General features: G+C 39.5%; 1 protein-coding gene across 1 annotated transcript in view; it reads right to left on the bottom strand.

Moving 5' to 3' along the window:
- LOC149317555 (V-type proton ATPase subunit C 1-like) overlaps window positions 1-19,404 on the bottom strand; it is a 29,915-nt gene extending 10,511 nt beyond the window's left edge. Inside the window, exons 1-7 of the mRNA XM_089517756.1 lie at window positions 19,296-19,404; window positions 14,960-15,142; window positions 13,236-13,303; window positions 11,402-11,487; window positions 10,732-10,826; window positions 3,366-3,457; window positions 2,204-2,302 (exon numbers count right to left, since the gene is read on the bottom strand). Coding sequence (XP_089373882.1) covers window positions 2,204-2,302; window positions 3,366-3,457; window positions 10,732-10,826; window positions 11,402-11,487; window positions 13,236-13,303; window positions 14,960-15,091 — 572 coding nt within the window. The 5' untranslated portion in view covers window positions 15,092-15,142; window positions 19,296-19,404. The remainder of the gene's footprint in view (window positions 1-2,203; window positions 2,303-3,365; window positions 3,458-10,731; window positions 10,827-11,401; window positions 11,488-13,235; window positions 13,304-14,959; window positions 15,143-19,295) is intronic.
- Window positions 19,405-19,925: the final 521 nt, after the last annotated feature.

Genomic DNA, 19,925 nt, shown 5'->3' with positions numbered 1-19,925 from the left:
CACTATAAGATGACACTGACTTCATGGCACACAACAAAAGCCATCATATTCTATTCCAGTTGTTATAACCTAAGCATTTGGGCAGCATGGCATAGAACAATGGTTCTTAACCTTTTCTTTACCATGGACCCCCTTTAAATATCTTTTTTTGCCGTGAACCAGCAAGATTTAACACAAGATTTAAAGCCATAAAGTCCATCAAATATTTATTTGAAATTGATCATCAAGGGTCTTCAATAATTATTGGAATTATTCCATACACATTTAAAATAAATAGGTAAATAGTACCTGAACACCAAACCATGGCCTAATATTACTTGTTAATTTTAATATTTAAATTAATTAGAAGGTTGGTGCTTCATTTCACTCGCAAGCCTTGTTTTATCAGGATTAATAGTTGAAAATTGTTTTCTAAGTTCTGACTCCACATTTTTCAGTTTCTATACTTTAAGATAAAGGAAAGCAGAGAATTTTTTTTCACACAAGGATGTTGTTAGGAAAGACATTAATCCTTTCATAGCCCGCTTTGATAGTTCCAGAAAATCTGCTCGTAAGTGAGCCCAGAAATTTTGGAGGCACTGTTTCTTGAACTGCTGAGTTCAAGGTTTGCTATCAAACAGTTATTTTCATATCCTATTTTTACTTTTGTTTCTTTTTAATGTAGGTGGTACGTTAGAAAAGCCAAGCCTTACACAACAAACAAGACAGATTTCATTCTTTCATTCATTCTTTCAGTGGCTCCAAAAAGGAAAAGCCACTGGAGGTTTTGTCCATGTCTGCCTGTCCATCCGTCCGTCTATCCATCATGTAACTCTTGAACCTCTGGAAATATCTTAACAAAATTTGATATAGAGTATGCCAATCATCTCTAGAGGAAGACTACTTATTATGGACGGTATACAACTGTCCATCTGCCTGTCCATCAATCTTTTGTCTTCGTAAGTGTTATTCGAATAACTTTTGAATTGTGAGAAACATGTATATTCCAGTATTGAGTTATTGTAATAAAACTTTGTACACAAGATGTCTATAATCAAGAAAAGATTCCTGCTCTTTGAGAGCAATGTCTAATTAGTCATGTGTCTTTCATTCATTCAATTTGTTGATTCTGTTTTAACTGTAAACTTTTCTTCAAGCCTTCATGAATCCGCATGAGACATTGCACACACACCTCTGGGTTTGTGGACCACAGGTTAAGAAACAGTGATATAGAACCTTAGATTTATAGCTGGGTTGAGGCCCAATTGGCCCTCTATAGGTTATTTTGATTTTAACTACTATCAGTCTTAGCTATCACAGGCAATGGTAAGGAAAGATAGGATCTACATTTCAGCTACATCTGGAGACCACATATTCTCCATCTCCAAGCTACACAATGTTATATCTAAGTACCTAAGTACCTAAACTCAAAGCCATCTTCTTTCATACTTTTTTTTCTTGCTGGTTTTAAAAGGGTCTTCATTTTATAAGATAATGTTTGTTAGTAAAAATTTTCCAGCTTTTTAAAAAGCTAGCAAAGGCCCATTGGCATTCTTCTAGTGAATCAACTCAATCTTCAACAGAATGTACATTAATTAAAATATTTCTAAAAAACATTCTGTGGATTACTAAGGCTGCTAGCTCTACAAAGACAGCCAGGACAAATGTGGAGAACAAAAGCAAGGAAATTTGAGTCCTCAGAACTGAGTGTTGACTTTGTGAATTTACAAACACTGAAAGCAGAGTAAACCAACGTGATCCTTAAAGCAGTGGTGGGAGGGAGGAGGAGATCACATCTTGAGTAGATTTTCTTAACTGACTTCATTTTAAGCAGTTGGATTTTGCTAACCCAGGAAGAGTGCATCCACTTCCATAGGAAACATTAGATGATTAATTCCAAAGTGCCCTTGATGAAACTGAAACACTATAAAGACAAATCCACAAATCTTAGCATGATGACACATTTTCCATATACTTTTCATTAATGAACACGACAGTTACATGATTCTTTCTCTGATGATGCCAGCCACAGATGCTGACGGAACGTCAGGAATAAACTCTTCTAGAACATGGCCACATAGCCCAAAACCCCCACAAAAAACTTATTCCATGATGGTTTATATTAATTTCAATAAACAGCACAATATGATCTTTCTCCCTCTTATCAGAATGTCTTTGCCACTATTTATATTTCTATTATATTAGCAGAAGGAGACTGACTTACTTTGGTACAACCACTAACAATGTAATCAAATATTCCGAATCAAGTACAAAGTCGTCTTTCTTCACAATTTCCGCCAGACTTCTTGTTAGCAAACTCCCACTATCAAAGTACAAGAAGATGAGAAAGTGAGTCTACAATTCAGCTCTTCAGATTGGACTGAATAATATTACTTTCAATGGTGTATACCTAGCATGTCTGTAGTTTTCCTGAAGGAATTTATACACAAAAGAGACAGATTTGTTTTGGGAAAGTAATAAAGGGTATAGCCACACTACAGAAATAAATTAGTTTCACATGGTATAAATACCATGACTCTATCCTACAGAATCCTAGGATTTGTTGTTTAGTGAGGCACTAAACCTTTCTGACAGACAAGGCTGAATAACTCACCAAACTACAAGTCTCAGGATTCCACAAGATGGAGCCATGACAGTTAAAGCAGTGTCAAACTGATGTATTTTTACAGCATGGAAGAGCAGAGAGACACAAATACAAGTTTGTACCTTAACCCCTCCTTTGAACTATACAATTACATAGTTTACAATTAATCTGTCATAATAAATAAATTTAAATAAATTTACTATCTTTCACATGAAAATGACATTTTATTTACAGAAATAAACTGTATCCATCCAACCAATATTTTAATGGTGTATACCTAGTACGTCTGTAGTGTTCCTAAAGAGAATATAAGAAGTTTTAAAGCAGTGGTTGTATGACTACCTAATAAAGATACTGTAGTTTTAAGACATCCTGCACTGACATAGGATGGACTGACTGATCTTTGAGGTTGCTTCCAATCCCATGATTCCAAGAAGTAGTAATTTAGGGATCCTCATTTTAAAATACTTCCCATTTTTTAAGGAAATGCAACAGTTAAAGATACTCTGATTAACATCTTATCTGGGAGAAGACTGTTATCTACATATATACAGAAAGAAGCAGAAAGCTAGTTCAAACATGGGTTGAAATAAAACAGCTCTTTGGATCCTGGCCTTACAAAAAATATTGAATTAATACCCTACTCCCCATCTAAATGAGTCTGTAAACTTAAATTCAAATTCAGGTTCTTGTAAGGCAGAAGTATTATTTCAAAGTCATATTAAAATCAAATTGATGAGTTTGTTTCTAGACTGCCATACAGAACATCAAAACAACTCACGCATTCTTCCTTTCCAAGTTCTGGAGGTTGCCTTTCAGACTATTGTATGCTGATGCCCTCGCCTTTAGATCATTGTCAATCTGAGTCACTCCCTTTAAAAACAAAATTCAGGAACAAAAACAGTGTCAAGAAGTTTAGAAGTACCGATTACACCTATAAAAGCTATACTTATTTTAAAAAACAGACATCAGAAAATGAGATAAAACATGCAGACTTGTAGATTACATCTTTCTCACTCAACCAAGCCAAAGAGTCTACCTTATTAAATTGTATTTGAGGAGTCGGTAATTAGAGCAGGAAGTACTATGCCCTGGAGCATTATTTAATCTCTACAGAAAAATATTCTCAGAACTAACAAACTAGTTCTATCTGTAGTTTTTTGTGACTAAATTAAATTTATTAATAAGGATGATTATTTGTTACAATAATTTATATGCAGTCTTTCCAGATAAAAGTGCTGGCAAGACAACTTACAAATAAAAATACATCAACAGAAACTGCATAAAGACATTTAAAACAGCATATAAGCTCAGCATGTAAAATGAGTCAGAACCCGCTGCTTTGAAAAACCGACAAAATTCTCAAAACTTTAAACAAAAAAGAACTGAAACAGCTTACTTAAAGATGTCTCAGGCCTCAAGTCCCATTTTGGGAGAGAATCCGGATATAAATAAAGTGGATGGATGGCTGGATGTCTAACTAAAACATTTAGCACAGTGGCTCCTAACCTTTGGTTCCCACATATTATTAGACAACTCCCAAAACCTTTGATTATCGGCTTTGCTGGCTGGAATGTCTGAAGCACTGAAATCCAGTAACACACAAGAATCTGTGATTTAGATTCCACAATCGACCCTCCACACTGAGTTTTTACTTTTGCCACATTGATTATTCACAGAGTTGATTAACATGTTCTGCCTAGGAATCTCTATGTCCTCCAGTGTGCCTTTGACAGAAGGTGATCATAGAGTTACACTGAAGGACCTAGAAATTCCTAGAGAAAACACTTCGCTAGGCATTTGTATGTCCTCCAGCATGATTCTATGGTCAACTTTTGCAAGATGTTGACCACAGAGATGCTCTAGAGGGCCTAGAGTTCCAAGAGAGGTATTCCTTCAAGTTTTGGGGAAAAAACCTAGTCTTTTTATTTGTGGATTTTCCACTTTCATGGGGATCCTCCACCCCTAACCTCAGTGAATATGGAAGGCCTACTGTAGTTTCAAGAGTAAGGGTGGGCAACTACATAGGGGCTCAGGATCATCAATGCATCCTCCAAACTCCACACAGGGTGCATCCCTACCTACAACACATCAAAATATCTTTGTCTTTCACTGAAGTTACATCATTTCTGGTCATTATTTTAGGAGGGACTACAATGAAAATGGATGCACTTGGGGTGTGTGGCATTTTCAGGGGTTACTTTCATGCATTTTCATGTGTATGGGGGTTTTCCTGTGTTACATTTGGGCAATATTACCATGAAAAGTGCACTGAGATTTTTTTTTAAAGGGGGCAGTGGTTGGGAGGCTTTGAAAGATTGCACCGGGCTTCCTGGACTAAAAAAAGTGGGGTTTGGAGGCCACATGTAGTTCTATGCTGTACTTTCCCCACCACATATCAAGGTGGTACTTGAAGGCATCTACTGCACTTCATATGGTGGAGTTCTATAGAAGTACATAGCAATTTTTTTTAAAATGAAAATCAACTGCAAGAGTTTTCTGAAATGGAAGAACTGGAAACAACTTGACCATTTATTTAGCTCCTCTCATGAGACAGAATGGTTCTTGTTCACATATTTATTGTTCTGAGTCGGTAAAATTATTTGGGGAATTAACGCAGAGAGCTGAGATGTACATACCTAGAGAAAAGTATGAACTTGGAAAAGTTACCTTTTTGGACTACACTCCCTAAACTCCCCATGGCTCAGTGACCATGCTGGCTGGTGGATTATGCAAAAGAGTAACTTTCCTAAGCTCTGGTAGAAAGGCAAGCAGCAGGCCATTGTGACCAGGCAGATAAGGCTGTAATTGTACTATCTTTAGATGGCATTGTATTTTGGTGTTGTGTTCCCTACAAAGCTGTTTTACTTTGTGACCCTGCACAGCACAATGATACCATTGATTAATGGTGATAATTTATTTAGGCCGTTAATTCCACACCTGAGGAAGGTCACTCTCCTCCTAGAGAATGCCACTGCCAGCCATTCTGTAGTTGAAGGGACAGTCTTACAGTCATTTGACGATTAACAAGTAGCCCCACTCTTCTCCGCAAATCTGCAACAGGGGTAGTCAATTTTCTGCCTTTAATCTCCTCCAGGGGCCAAACAATCTGACCAAAGTAACTCAAAACCAAAAGTGCCAAGTGTCAAGAAGTCAATTTCTTGGAGACTTCTTGCAGTGACAAGAAGTCAATTTCTGATTTTAAAAAAATTGCTGTCTTGATGGTGTACAGCTGGTGGGGTAGGGCTAATATAGCCAATATATAAGGAAGTGCCACTCCTGTAACTTCCAGAAGGAACAATTCATCCAGGGAATCTGGAGAGTTATAGAGCTACAAACATTTTTCTCACTCTGCTTTGCAGAACAGGAGTGGGGGAATCTGCTTTGTTACCTTGCTTAACTTACTGGGCACAACAAACACTATAAGGAGGGGTGCTTTAAACAATAAATGACACAAGCAGGCTGCCTGGAGAGAAAAGGGAAATTCAATGGGAACAAGATGCTACATGTGGCCAGTCTGCAGAGTTGTTAGGATGTTTTTACAGAATTTTAGGAGACTATACCAGCAACAATAATCACTGGTTCTAGGTCAAGGCCTTGTTAGACTGTCTTTTGGCTCTCATCACAAAAATTTAGGCCCATCTACAGATATTATTGATTGTACCACAACCTTTCTGCAGATCCCCAGAGTGAAGCTGATCAACAACCACAGGTTCACAAACTCTTCAAAACCTCAACCATCTCAAGAATTCTGGACTACATATTATATTTATAAACCTTTGAGTTTACTAAATTGCTGTTAAAGATGTCTTAGGCTGAAAAACATGGAACACTAGAAACAGCCATAAGAACTGAAAATAATTTGGTTATGTTACCATGTGAAAATGTTTGAGTGAACACTCCTCTTATTATGTATTAGCATTAGTATTCTTACGTTGTGTCAAAAATCCTATGTTAAAAATCATATATTTTATTTTAGCAATCCTCTCAACAGTTCAATGGTTCTGTAAAGTAGGCCATTACTGTCTCAAAGATGGTAAACTTGATTCTTAACCCACCCCCACACCACTTCTCATTTTTTAACAGTTGCAGACCAAGGCAGCTTCTGTCATATAATTAACAATGGTCTATTGGGGATTTTTCAGTTATCACTGGCATTCTGCCTAAATCTACTAGATTTATGAAAAAATCCTCTTTGTCTAATTTTTCCGAATAAACGCCATAACTGAATCACAGATTAAGAGAACAGCAAACCCCTACCGCTACCACTTACATCCCACTTTTTTCTATAACCAGCTTTACCTGTAGGCGTAGGGGAAAGTCCATAGTCTCAAGATTACAGAAAAACACTTTGATACATACTATGTATACTCTGGAAGCATGAAGTCAGAATAAAATCTAGGAAAATACATCCAATTTCTTATTCCCCAAGTCAAATCATCTAATTTCTCATGATTTTGATTCGCTGCATTTAGTATACACCAGGCACTAGCTGTGCATAAATACTGTGTATGAAAGCCCTCTGTACTGAATTCATGCAGTTTGATACTACATTAACTTTCATGACTCAATGCTGTGGAATTCTGGGATTTGTAATTTGGGAGATATTTAGCCTTTTCGGTCAGAAAACCCTGGTGCTATAATGAACTGCAAATCCCAGGATTCCGTAGGATGGTGCCTTGGCATTTAGTGGTGTCACAATGGATTATTTCTACAGCCATAGCTACAAGGTCATGTCCAAGTTATCTGAGAGACATGCTTCTTCCATATGGACCACCCATTCTCTATGCTAGGGGAAGACTTACTGTACAGTGGATCCTTGTTATACGCTGGGGTTTGGTTCCAAGATCCCCCGTGTATAACAAAATCCGTGTATGCTCAAGTCCCATTAAGTATAATGACATAGCAAAATGGTGTCCCTAATAAAAAATGGAACATCAAGGTAAATTTATACTTTTTTGGAACATTTTCAAACCATGTATGCTTAAATCCGTGTATAAAAAATCCGTGTATAAGAAGGGCCGACTGTACTATGAAGCAATGAAGTTTCTCTGACCAAGAGGAAGGCCTTCTTCACTATGGCACCCAACACTTGGAATGGTCCCACTCCTCTGAGTTCAGATAGGCTCCCAATGCAGAGCTATTTCTACCACCTGGTGAAGGCATGTTTGCCAAGGCATTTTCCTCACCTCCAACCCAGCCAGGGCCAGTACAGACGGCCCTAAAGGGATGGCTTGACACAGCCCCTTTGAGTGTCAGATCAGGGGCACGGCAACTGCATGCCATGGCCCTGACCCAGCGTTCTTCCAGCCCAAAAAGAAGTGGCTTGGGGAAGGAAAAGGCTGGCATTTCAGCGTTCCTGCAGTGTATGAACATTGTGCTACTGGAGTGCCACAACACTGCCTGTCGGCTGGTTGGGCAGGCAGCATGATGCCGCTTGGGAGTGGCATTGGAGTGTGCGTCATCTAAATGTCATGCCCCCACGCCAGCATATTGTGCCAATGTGTTCAGGCTCTCAGTCACTCCTAGTGATTTTAGTGACCTTCTTTAAACATTTAATTGCTGTTTTAGAGTGTTATTACTTGATTTTATTGTATTTTGTAGGTTTTAAACAATGCAGTATTGTAAATCATTTTGGAATCCTGGAATGGAAACCAGCAGAGAAATGTCATTCATTCATTCATTCATTCATTCATTCATAAATAAATAAATAAATAAATAAAAAAGATATAAAATGTCTGTAGCCAGCTTCCACACCTGGGAGCCTGAAGTGCCTTTCCTCTGAGCCTACTTGGCAACTGCATCCTCACAGCTGTATGCAGCACGTGGCTTGCTGTGCCTCACGGGGACTGCAGGTGGGCCAAGATTGTTTGGCCAAAATTTATTAAAATGGGCATAATTCCTTTGCAAGGTGATGAGAGAACTAAAATGTTTAGGCTCAGGGCCAGGGGAAAAAAGGATACAGCTGCCAAATACAATGTAACTTGGATAGTCTCCAGTTTAATTTTTCCTGTGTATGAAGACAGACACACTGAGAATTCAGCAGTAGAGGAGATTTACTGTGGGATGAGATCTGATCAGGATGTTATTCTTTTACTAAAACTCAGCTAACACTGGAGGCAAAAAGCAACAATTTTCCCTCTCCCACTACTTCAGCTGGGCTGTTCCAAGGTTTGTTTCACCCCCTTTCTTTCAAGGGTCTCACATACAGTAGTTATCCAATTAAAACTGTTATGACACTTCAGTGTTTACATATCTTCTGTCTTTCACCCATTGGAATAACCTTGATAGCGAGGAAATACATTCTGAAACTGACTGACACCAGAATAAGCCTCTGTTTTTATTGCCATCTTACATCACTTTTCTGGGGAAAAAAGTGAACTGCCTCTTTTGAAGGCCATCAAGAGTAGTTCATGATTTAAATAGGCTACAGGACCCCCTGCACTTTGACAAATGTGGCCCACAGACCTATTAAAGTTATCTGAGCACTATGCAATTTGGCTTCACCAAAAAAAGAAAAACTGTTTCCCGCTTGCCCATCCTGACCTTGGAAAAACTATACATATATTGCTCCTGAGAGAATATCTTTCCACAGCAAATTTAATTTAAATTTATTGATTTGATTTATTCATTGTTATCCTGTCTTTCTCCCAATAATGGAAATCAAAGACTTCATCACTGAACTTAGATACATCTACTGTATATGTAAACATAGACACTACAGTAACTTTGTCAAGATGAGTACTCCCATCATTTCCAGCCAAAGCAATGTTGCCTGAAGATCATGGGAGTTGGGATCTGGCACATCTGGCGAATGGCAGGCTGGAGGAGGCTGTTCTACAGCAGGGAATGGCTCAATGGCAAAATGATAGTCAATCAACTACATATAGTACCCAGCTTACAAAACATGTTTTTACTGTCACCCTGTGGTTTCTAAAGTAGATAAGAGAGCATATTAAGATTTCTCTGCCATCTTGATGTCAGTCTGAATTCATTTCTCTGAATCGTTGTGATTGATACTTAACTACACAACTTCAAATGCAAATACTTCAATAGCATGAAAGGCTAAAAAGAGGTTATTTTGTTCCCAGACCTGTTCATGATTTGTGTTTCATTCTCAGTGTTGACAGTCAACAATGTTTCACTTCCCAAAAATGTCAGCTACTGCCTAGTAAGTCAACTGTATGAATTCACAAGACTTTTGTGCTACAAAAGCTCTCTGACAATGTTTAATCTCTGGATTTTATCTTATTCCTCTTTTTCTGGGGCTGTACTTAGGTGTCCCTGGAGTCCTATGTGGCCTGTGGGCTCCACTGTGTCCATCCCTGCTGTAAAGAAGGGAAGCATATAATTTTAAAAACAGTTCTTATAGAATCAGTGTTTCATTGAGATATAAAGATTCTGACATGAAGGGTGCTGCCAAATTCCCTAAGGGGAATTTCCTATGCAAAGCACAGAAAGATCAGCAGGAGGAGACAAAAAACTGAGGTCAGGAGACAGTACCTAGTTCTTTGCATTGTAATATCTGTAAATTACCAGAACATAACATTTACCTATACTGTAGATTCATGGTATTTCTCTCTTAAACACTTCAAAATGTTTAATGGCAAACAAGTTTGACAGAAGCAGACTTAAGCTTGTGAATAATTTCAGTAGAAAATGTGAGAGAAAACTTAATGGCATAATTCCTACCACAAGTAGACCTTAATGAAGTCTTGTTCTTGCTGTCTGCCTTCAAGTAGTTTCCCACTTGTATATAAATCAGGTAAAAAAACCAACAGTGCCCTCTAAAAATTGAGAACATAACCTAGTTTGCCTCCAGAAGGAATAGATACAAGCGTTTATATATTTAATCAGATAAAATTCATCTGTCATCATACTTGAGAAAATTGATTGAAATGTGTACCTACTTCAGAAAAAGTTACAGTAGAATCTTGTGTGGGTTGACTCAAAAATAAATCTCATCAAATTCAGTGGCACATAATCCCAGGTCAGTGTGTACATTATTGCAGCCTTAATGCCACTAATGGGCCTGATTATATGAAGACCTGCTTTTACCAACTCACAATACATAGCTTGGACAATACAAAATCAAACCATAAGTATCGGTATACAAGCTTCATGCCTGTTTTAAAAAATATTCTTACCTTGGCAATTATTTCTGAAATATTCTTCAGAGACTGCTTGATCGGATACTTCGCCATATCCCATTGGAACCTTGTTATGTAGGTGACTAAATCAACTGTGAATCAAACATTAATAAATATTGAGCTTGGTTATGCAACCATATATATTTGCTATCTTATTTTTATACAGATGCATCATGCATATTATGAATCCATGAAGTGGTATTTCAACAGGAGTCTTCTATTACTTTTGCTCATAATAATCCTGCAGACTTCAAGTATTTTCTGTTTCCTTTTTATGGTATTGCTTATAAGAGACAAAGCCAGTAAAAATAAAGCTGAGTGCTTTTCAATGTAAATTAATAGAATTATCTAATACCAGTTTAGCATACATGGAAAACCTGATCTTACCCTAATTAGGAAGAATACAGCACACTGATCATTTGTAAGAACCTAGAATTATGAACAAGATGCTGAAGAGGCACACAGTTTTATTTGGACCAGGAAAGTGACACTGTGGCCATCTAGATATTGGACCGTAACTGCTATCAGCCCAAAACAGCAGTCACTGGTAAGGGATGATGAAAGCTGAGGCACAAAAACATCTAGATGCTTTCTATCTCTGATTCAAAAACTATATTGTTTTGAATTTGTGTCATCCACAAGAACTCTGCAAAAATTTACTGTTTACCTCCATTGGCCAGAAGGTTTTCTTGAACTTTATCTCTGCTGTCTTCCAGCACATCAGCCATATACTGTGCCACCTTCTTGACAACACTGAAAACCAGAAAAGAGGAAGGTTAAGCTAAAGAAGATCCCGCTTATTTCTCCAGACTGAACTATCAGTAGCTCAGACTGCTGTAGTGAACAAGATTCACACTTTATCACATTTTACAACACAGAAACAATCTGCTTCCTTATACAGTCATAGCTCAGCTAACAAAGCCTCCAAGAAGGAAGCTTCTTTTTAAGAAGGCTTTTGAGTATACATGGTTAGAGGTGGGCTCTTTCTCACTCCACCCATTTGGCAGAAGAGAAAAATCTCACTGCATTACCAGTGGCATGATGCTCTGAATCAGATCCCCATCTGTAGTGAGGAATCAGACAGGGAACTAACTCTAGGTTGCTAAGGAAGGTTTACTGGAACTAAAACATATCTATTTGCAGCACAAAGCAGATTAACCCTGCCTATGGAAGGAAAAACACATGAGATAAAAAAGGGCTGTAAGGGAGTGCTAAAACTTCTCCCAGCTCTCTGAATTCAGGATTTCAGTGACTCAGCTGAGTTTGTCAATCATAGCCTCAGAGAACTGTGCTCATTTACATTACTACTATGAAATGCTATGGGATAAAGAAAAAAGACAAGACAAACATCCCTGTATTTTGGGGGGAAAAGTTCAAGTGACCCCTAGAAAATTTGTTTACTTATGAAAGACTTAACTGACCTGGTCTATTTCGCACGTGCATATTGTTAGGTTTGAATAAAAAGTTTCGTAAAACATGCTGAATTGTTCTTTTTTTGTTGTGTAGGAACCTATCCTTATTCTTTCCATGTTATTTCTGCATCTCATAACATTTTTTTAAAAAAAGAAATAATGTCTAGGAACAGATCTACTTCATTAACTTAGGAATACCTGTATAGTGTCCAAAAGGTTATCCATGAAATTTGATGTTTTTTTTATTCCTAAGACCTACACTTTATCCTAAGAAATGTGCATGTCCCTTCTTACGATTGTTCTGAGTTTATTGCACATTTAATCAATTCCGGCAACCTTGTCACTGCTTTCATGTTAGAAGAAATTCTAAATACCTCTCTGGCATAAAGCATTATATTGGATCAATCATGTTTTAGTGATGCAGAGTCAAAGCACATGCATTCAGAAATATAGACTGTGCACTCCCAGTAGCAAAACAACATGCATATAAAACTAACATACTGGGTCACTTCACAGATAGCCTCTCTGATCTTTCAAATGAACCATGTGCTCACATGCTGCTGTTCCCTTTCTCTCCAATTATGGAAAACTATGGCATGAAACTGGTTTCAAATGTGTTTGTGGCCAAATGCAAAATATCATTCGCCACTCTCAGTGCAGTTGTTGTTGTTGTTTGCCTTCAGCTCATTTTCAAATTATTGGAACCCTAACATGACTCTATCACAGGGTTTTCTGAAGCTGAAAGTGTGTAATTTGCCAAAGGTCACTCAGTGGATTTCCATGGCCAAGCAGGGATTTGAACCCTGGTCTCTAGAGTCGTAGTCCAACACTCAAACCACTATGCCATGCTGGCTCAGTGCAGCAGCAAATAGTATTTGTCTAAACCAGAAAGCACCTAATTCTGAGGAGATAACTACAATATTTATTGCTTATCTTCTACACTTGATGGGACTCAATGTTAGTGAGTTCTTTAAGTTGCAAACTATATATAATTATAAGATTAATACTTGGACTTGCATAATGTGACCATACCAAACACAGACTGGTTCAGATACTGAATCAATGGATATAAAAAGAAACAATGATTACCCTTCCACAAATGCATCCAGTTTAGCCAGCTCATCTGACAAGCCAACTAAAACATCAAGAGTGCCAACCTAAGGAGGATAAGAATTATTTTAGATAAAACATTTAAAAAAAACACTTTAAAAAGGAAATGCTAGATTTAACAATGTAATCCTACCAATTTCTGATCACAAGTGAGCATCACATCTAGTACAAGAGTTTATTCCATGCAACTGTGTACAGAAAGGTAGCAATTATGCTTTTGATTACAAAAAGGTTCCTGCTGATTATTCTAATGTAATGTGGAGACAGAATTGCTGACAGATAAGGAAACTTACTAACAGCTAATTCACACATTAAGAACCAGACAGTCCACTTTAAGATACGTGAGAAGGGCTTAAGCTACATGCAGTTTATAGAGATTATGTACTGCTAACTAGATTTGTGTTTATCCGTCTTAAACTAGTTTATTGTTTTAATCTGGAGTTGTTTTAAATTGTTTGTATTGTTTTATTTTTTCACTGTCCTAATATGACATGATAGATGTCCACATGGAAATATTTAAAATAATAAACAGAGGTTGACCCCTAGGCATCTTCAGGTGAAGCTGAGAATTATTATTATTATTATTATTATTATTATTAAGATTTATTTATATAGCACTGTACTCATTTACAAATCACTGGAAAGTAACTGTAGAGAATGCTGAGCTGCATGACCAAATTATCTGACCCAATACAAAGCAGTTTCCCATGAATGGGACTTGCCCAAGGTCACCCAGTGGGCTTTCACGGATGAGTAGAAATTCGAACCCTGGTCTCCAGAGTCCTAATCCAACTCTCAAACCATTGCATCACACTAGCTTGACTGCAGGGGTTCCCAACCTAGTAACGTGAGAGGGAATTTCAAGGGGTGCAACAAAGAATGACTTGTGTCCTTAAGTGATGAGTCATCACTCATTTTTTCTGAATAAATTAGAATCTAATTACTCAATTTAGATTTGCATTTTATGTACTGAGTTAAATGATTTTTTTAAAAGTTAAATTTGGTCCAAAACACACTGCAGCGATAATCCAGTTTGAGACCGCTGTAACTGCCCTGGCTCAGGGAATCCTGAGAAGTCTTATTGTGGCACCAGAGCTCTCTGACAGAGAAGGCTAAATGTCTCACAAAACTACAGTCCCCAGAATTCACTAGCATTGAGCCAGGACAGTTAAAGCAGTCTCAATCTGGATTATTTCTGCAGTGTGTTTTGGACCTTTGTTCACCTACAGTATTGAATGTGGTTCAATTTTTGGTTCAAAAATTAAAAATCAGACTTCTTCATTTTCAAATGAGATGTTAATAGGGGGTGCAAACATTGAATACTTCCTAGGGGTGTGGGGCATAGAAAAGCTTGGGAAAGATTGCGCTACAGTGTACACATTGATACTGTGTATGGAACGATAATTAGATATATCTTAATATGGATATATGTTTTTTAAAGCAACCCTTTAAGGGATAATTATAGTTCTTTCTCTAAAAGACGGAAATTTGCACTTCATAAACCTGTAATTTAACAGAAATTATTTGCAATTATTTTGTTTAGTGTATAGACTCATAATACTGCTCTAGTTTTCCTTTTTTTTAGCAAAATGAATGTGCCATGTTTGTGCCATCACTACAGTCCCTTAAATTTAAAGTGTAAAGCAAAGTTTGAATAACAAAGTCAAGTGTTTTTCAATGGGGAAAAAAAAGCTCTGATATACCTTTAGATCTGGAATATTAAATTTGGAATTGGTGGAAAGATTGTTGGTTTTGATAGTTGCAGCACACAGCTTTTCCCAAGTCTGCTGACAAGTCTTCTCCCCAGGAGCAGAAATCAGCCAGAACTCTGTCATTTTGGTCACTTTACTGCGATGCTGATGACTTTAGAAGATATAGGTAAAACACTGGCGATGAAAAGAAAAGATTTTGCAAGAGAAAAAGCATAAATAAAAGTACTTAATATGGTTTTCTATTACAGTGATTCTGAAGAAAAAACATAGTTCAGTCACTTACATTCATTGTGAGATTTGTACAGATGGCATGCAGAAAGTAGCTGAAATTCAAGTACCAACTTCTCCAGATCCATCAGTCGCCCCACCTAACATGGTTTTACTATTTAGTGCAAAAGGAAACATTCCCTTGCCTTCACATCAATCAACATAGTATACAACACTGAGGACATATTTACACTATATAATTAAACTGGTAATAATTTCTCTTTCCTTAAAAAAAGAGTATCTATTGGAAAGCGGAAACCATAACTTCCTCTTTGGAATGCATTAATCCAAATCCAAAAAATTGTGTGGACACACCTTGAATTGGGCCTCTTTTGGTGTACTAATTACTATTAAATTCAAGAACTATAAAGCAATCTGTATGAATTTACAGGGGATCTGGAGCTTTGCATACATCTACATATAGACTTTGGATTCACAGCATGTTGCTGTTAGCTTTTTCCATTTTGGGCGAACAAATTCCTGTGTACTGCAGATGTCCTGTTCCAATCTACTCAACATTTTTTCCAAGTCTAGTTAGCGCTAGTCATAGCTTGTTCAAGTCAGGTCATGTCAATGAAAAAGCAGGCTTAAAAGAAACTAAGGGCCCAAACAGAAAGACCAAAATAAAGCTGCTTCGGGTCACTTTGGAAGTATGCTGTTTAATGATGCATGCATCCTAAGAGGCCGGAAGCCACTCTCCAGGCCTACGGTCTGGAGCGCAGCCTTGGTGGAGCTTCTGGCCTCTTAAGATGTGTGTGTCATTTAAACAGCATACCTTCAAAGTGACCTGAAGCAGCTGTTCGGGCCCTAAGATACAGAGAAGGAAATCAGTGGACATGTGGTGGAAAGGAGGGGAAAAGCTGGAGTATATGAATGCGTAGCATGACAGAAAAGCCTTTGCACTATGTTCTCCTATTACTGAAGGCCATTCTGGTGTAACTGAGCGATCATGGCATTGGTTTGACAGCTCACTGCCTAACTTTAGGTAACCTAAAACAACCTGCTTGAGAATTCCCAGACAGCAATCATGGTATATAGAAAATAAAAGGCAATTCGTGGCAAGGGACATGTGAAGCAAAGTCACAGTCCAAATATCCTGAGTGCAACAAATATTAACACACAGATTTCTTGCTAATCTGAATCCTTCCTGAAATTTACAATGAAAAATGTGAAGCATCACTCAAAAGGGTGGAGGGTGAGGAAGCTTTGGCCCTCCAACTGCTCTGTTCTACAATTCCCAGAAGCCACACCCAAACTGTCTGGGGAGTTGCTGCTGTTGATGTTGTGTGCTGTCAAATCATTTCTGACTTATGGTGACACTAGGACAGACTTATGGGGTTTTCTTGGCAAGTTTCTTTAGAGAGGGTTGGCCATTGCGCTCTTCTGAAGCTGACAGTGAGAGACTTGTCCAAGGTCACCCAGTTGGTTTAAATAACTGAGCTGGGATTAGAATCCTGACCTGCAGAGTCCAGCGCTCAAACAAGTACACAGGAGCTGAAGTCCAAAAGCAGTTCAACTCATTGTGTAAATATGGAATAAATAACATGGGAGAGGGGCTTCTCAACAGTTGCTGCCTTCCTCGAAAGATCAGACTGTTGCCCTCCTTGCTATCCTTTTATACGCAAGTTTTATTTGGCAAGCCTTGGGGGACTGACTGCTCAGGGAGAAGTGGGCTTTCATGTGCTATATTGTTTACATTTTTTGTTCTTTTTAATGGTTTGCTTTTAACTGCCTTTAATTTTGTTGATAGTTTAACTTTTTAAATATATATTTTACATTTAACTTTTGTCTGATGCTCCATATGAACCTGCAGGAGCCCTAGGCTCCTCAGGGGGAGGCTTTCTCTCGGACCGCTACTATCACAGGTTCGCTTGGTGAGGACATCAGAGAGAACCTTCTTGGTGGTTGCCCCCAACCTTTAAAACTCCCTCCTGAGAAAGCCTAGGCTGGAGCCTTCCCTGCTCTCCTTTTGCTGGCAGGCAACAAATCTTTTTATTTAGGCAGGCTTTCTGCTACAGTCGGCCCTCCATATCCACAGATCCTTTAACCACAGTTGGCCCTCCATATCCACAGATCCTTTAACCACAGTTGGCCCTCCATATCCACAGATCCTTTAACCACAGTTGGCCCTCCATATCCACAGATCCTTTAACCACAGTCGGCCCTCCATATCCACAGATCCTTTAACCAAGAATTCAACCATTCTTGGGTTGAAAATATTCCAACAAAAATAAATTCGAAAAAGGAAAGCTTGATTTTGTTATTTTATGTAAGGGACACCATTTTACCATTGTTTTTAATGGGATTTGAGCATCCATGGATTTTGGTATCGGGGAGGGGGGCAAATTTCAGTGGGCACGAAGGGCCCACTGTGTATAATCACAACATGGTAGTTTTTATATCAGCTGTGTGTTATAGCTATGTTTTTAACTTTTGTATGTTTTTATGTTAATTTTATACCATTTTAACTTTGTTGTCGCGCGCCTTCAAGTCATTTCTGACTTATAGTGACCTCAAGGAGAACTTATCATGGGGTTATCTTGGCACATTTCTTCTGAGGAGGTTTGCCATCGCCTTCTCCTGGGGCTGAGAGAGTGTGACTTGCCCAAGGTCACCCAATGAGCTTCCATGGTTGAGCTGGGAATCGATCAAACCCTGGTCTCCAGAGTCACAGTCCAACACCAAAACCACTCTGCTATGCTGGCTGCCACTGTTTTAATTAGATTACTATTACTATGATTATGTTTATTTATCGAGCACCATCGGCTTTACACAGCTCTTCACAAGCAAAAGAACCCCAAAACAAATAAAAGCCTGCCTACGGCCTGTGATTATAAAATGAACAAAGCATCTTTAAAATACATTTAAACAATAGGTAAAAACAATATAGATAATACAAGTAATCAGTCATATGAACAGAAAGTCATGAACTAGATGATTTTAATTGTTTATAAATAGGTTTTGTTTTTAAATTACCTTGTGAGCCCCTTTGGGCCCTTTCTAGGAGAAAGGGGGCGTAAATATAAAATTAATTAATTCATTAATTAAAATGTTAAAGCCGTATCTATTTTAGCTTTTGTAAGCTGCCTGGAGGCCCAGGAAACAGCAGGACATAAATAAACACAACAAACATAATCATCATCGTCATGTTTTTAGCAGGGTGCTGCAGACACCTGGATCTGTCTCTTACATCTGTATTCACAATACTAAATTGTCATATGTATATTGTTTAATATATGAGACACGTCTCTGTTGCAATTATTGAATTATCTACACACAATAATTGCTGTTCCCTTTCCGGTAGGACTACTTTAGTGTAAGCTTGCTGTTCTTTGTTTGTCTTACAGGCGAGCGCAAGAGCCAGTCTAGCAGAGGGCTTTGAGTGCTGGACTACAACGCTGGGGACCAGGATTCGAATCCCAGACTGGCCATGAAACCTTTTGGGTGCCCTTGGGCCAGAAGAAGTCACACTCTCTCAGCCTCAGAGAACACACATCTTGCCAAGAAAAGCCCAAGACAGGCTTGCCTTAGGGTTGCTGTAAGCTGGAAGTGACTTGAAGGCACACAACAACAACCCAAGATTAAAGCGCCAATGAATAGGATCGCTGCCCTCAGGCGTATCGTCCAGGGCAAGAGGGAAGCCAGGGGAGACGCTGAAGGCCTATTTCCTCTGTCTGGAAGAGGCTGACTGGCGAATGAGGAAAAGGCATCTGGTCCATTGGACGATGGATTCCCATCCTGGCCACAGAGACCCTGGAGGCCTTGGGCCAGAAGTCACACTCTCTCAGCCTCATCGCTGCAAATAACATCGAAGGGAAGAAGAACAGCTCTGGGATGGAGGGTTAGTGCCAAGGACACCTATCCCCGAAGCCACCCTCCACCTCGGCCTGGGTTTTGGGTCTGGATGCCCTCAACCAGCCCCCATCGCCTTTCCTCTCCTTTCCTCCCAGAGGACCAGAAGTGCTCCTTCTCTCCTTCCAAAGCAGAGGCCCCCAAACTCTGCCCGGCTTTAAGGGCATTCTGGACTCCAGCTCCCAGAACATGGCTGAGGCTGCCTTACCTGCGGAGGCGAAGGAGGCAGGCCCGGCCGGAAGGCGAAGAGAGGGACCGGGACGAAGACGGGGGGCACCGCCGGGCTCTGCTGCGGAACCCAAAAACACACGTGACGCGAGTCACGGGGCCGCAGGGGGCGGAGCCGCGCAGGCGCAGCAATGGGCCGGAAGCGCGAGTGGGAAGGAGGCCTGAGGGACGGAGGGGAGGGAAGGGGCGGAGCTGTCAGTCACCGGCTTGTGGGCGGGGAAAGGGCTGGGCTGGGCTGTGAGCCACTGATTTGTGGGCGGGGAAAGGAGAGGGAGCACTAGGTTGGGCTGTCAGTCATGGGAAAAGGAAGGGCGGTCCTGGGCTGGCATGTCAGTCAGTGGTTGGTGGGCGGGGAAAGGGAGAGGAGGGGCTGGGCTGTCAGTCAGCTATTTGTGGGCGGAGAAAGGGAGGAGCTGGTCTGTCAGTCACTGGTTTGTGGGCGGGGAAATGGGTGGTGCTGGGTTGTCATTCAGTGTTTTGTGGGCGGAGAAAGTGAGGGGCGGTCCTCTGTTCCTGCTGAGGGTGGGATGAGCCTCCTGTGCTGCTGTCGTCGTCGTCGTGTGCCTCCCTTCGAGTCCGTTTGGCCTCATGGCATCCTCTCCTCCTGGGA

This window comes from Sceloporus occidentalis, unplaced genomic scaffold (genome assembly GCF_023333645.1).
Source record: "Sceloporus occidentalis isolate IW3139 unplaced genomic scaffold, rSceOcc1.0.p SCAF_3, whole genome shotgun sequence".
Taxonomy (NCBI): Eukaryota; Metazoa; Chordata; class Lepidosauria; order Squamata; family Phrynosomatidae; genus Sceloporus; species Sceloporus occidentalis.
This window is presented reverse-complemented; position numbering and strand designations above follow the sequence as displayed.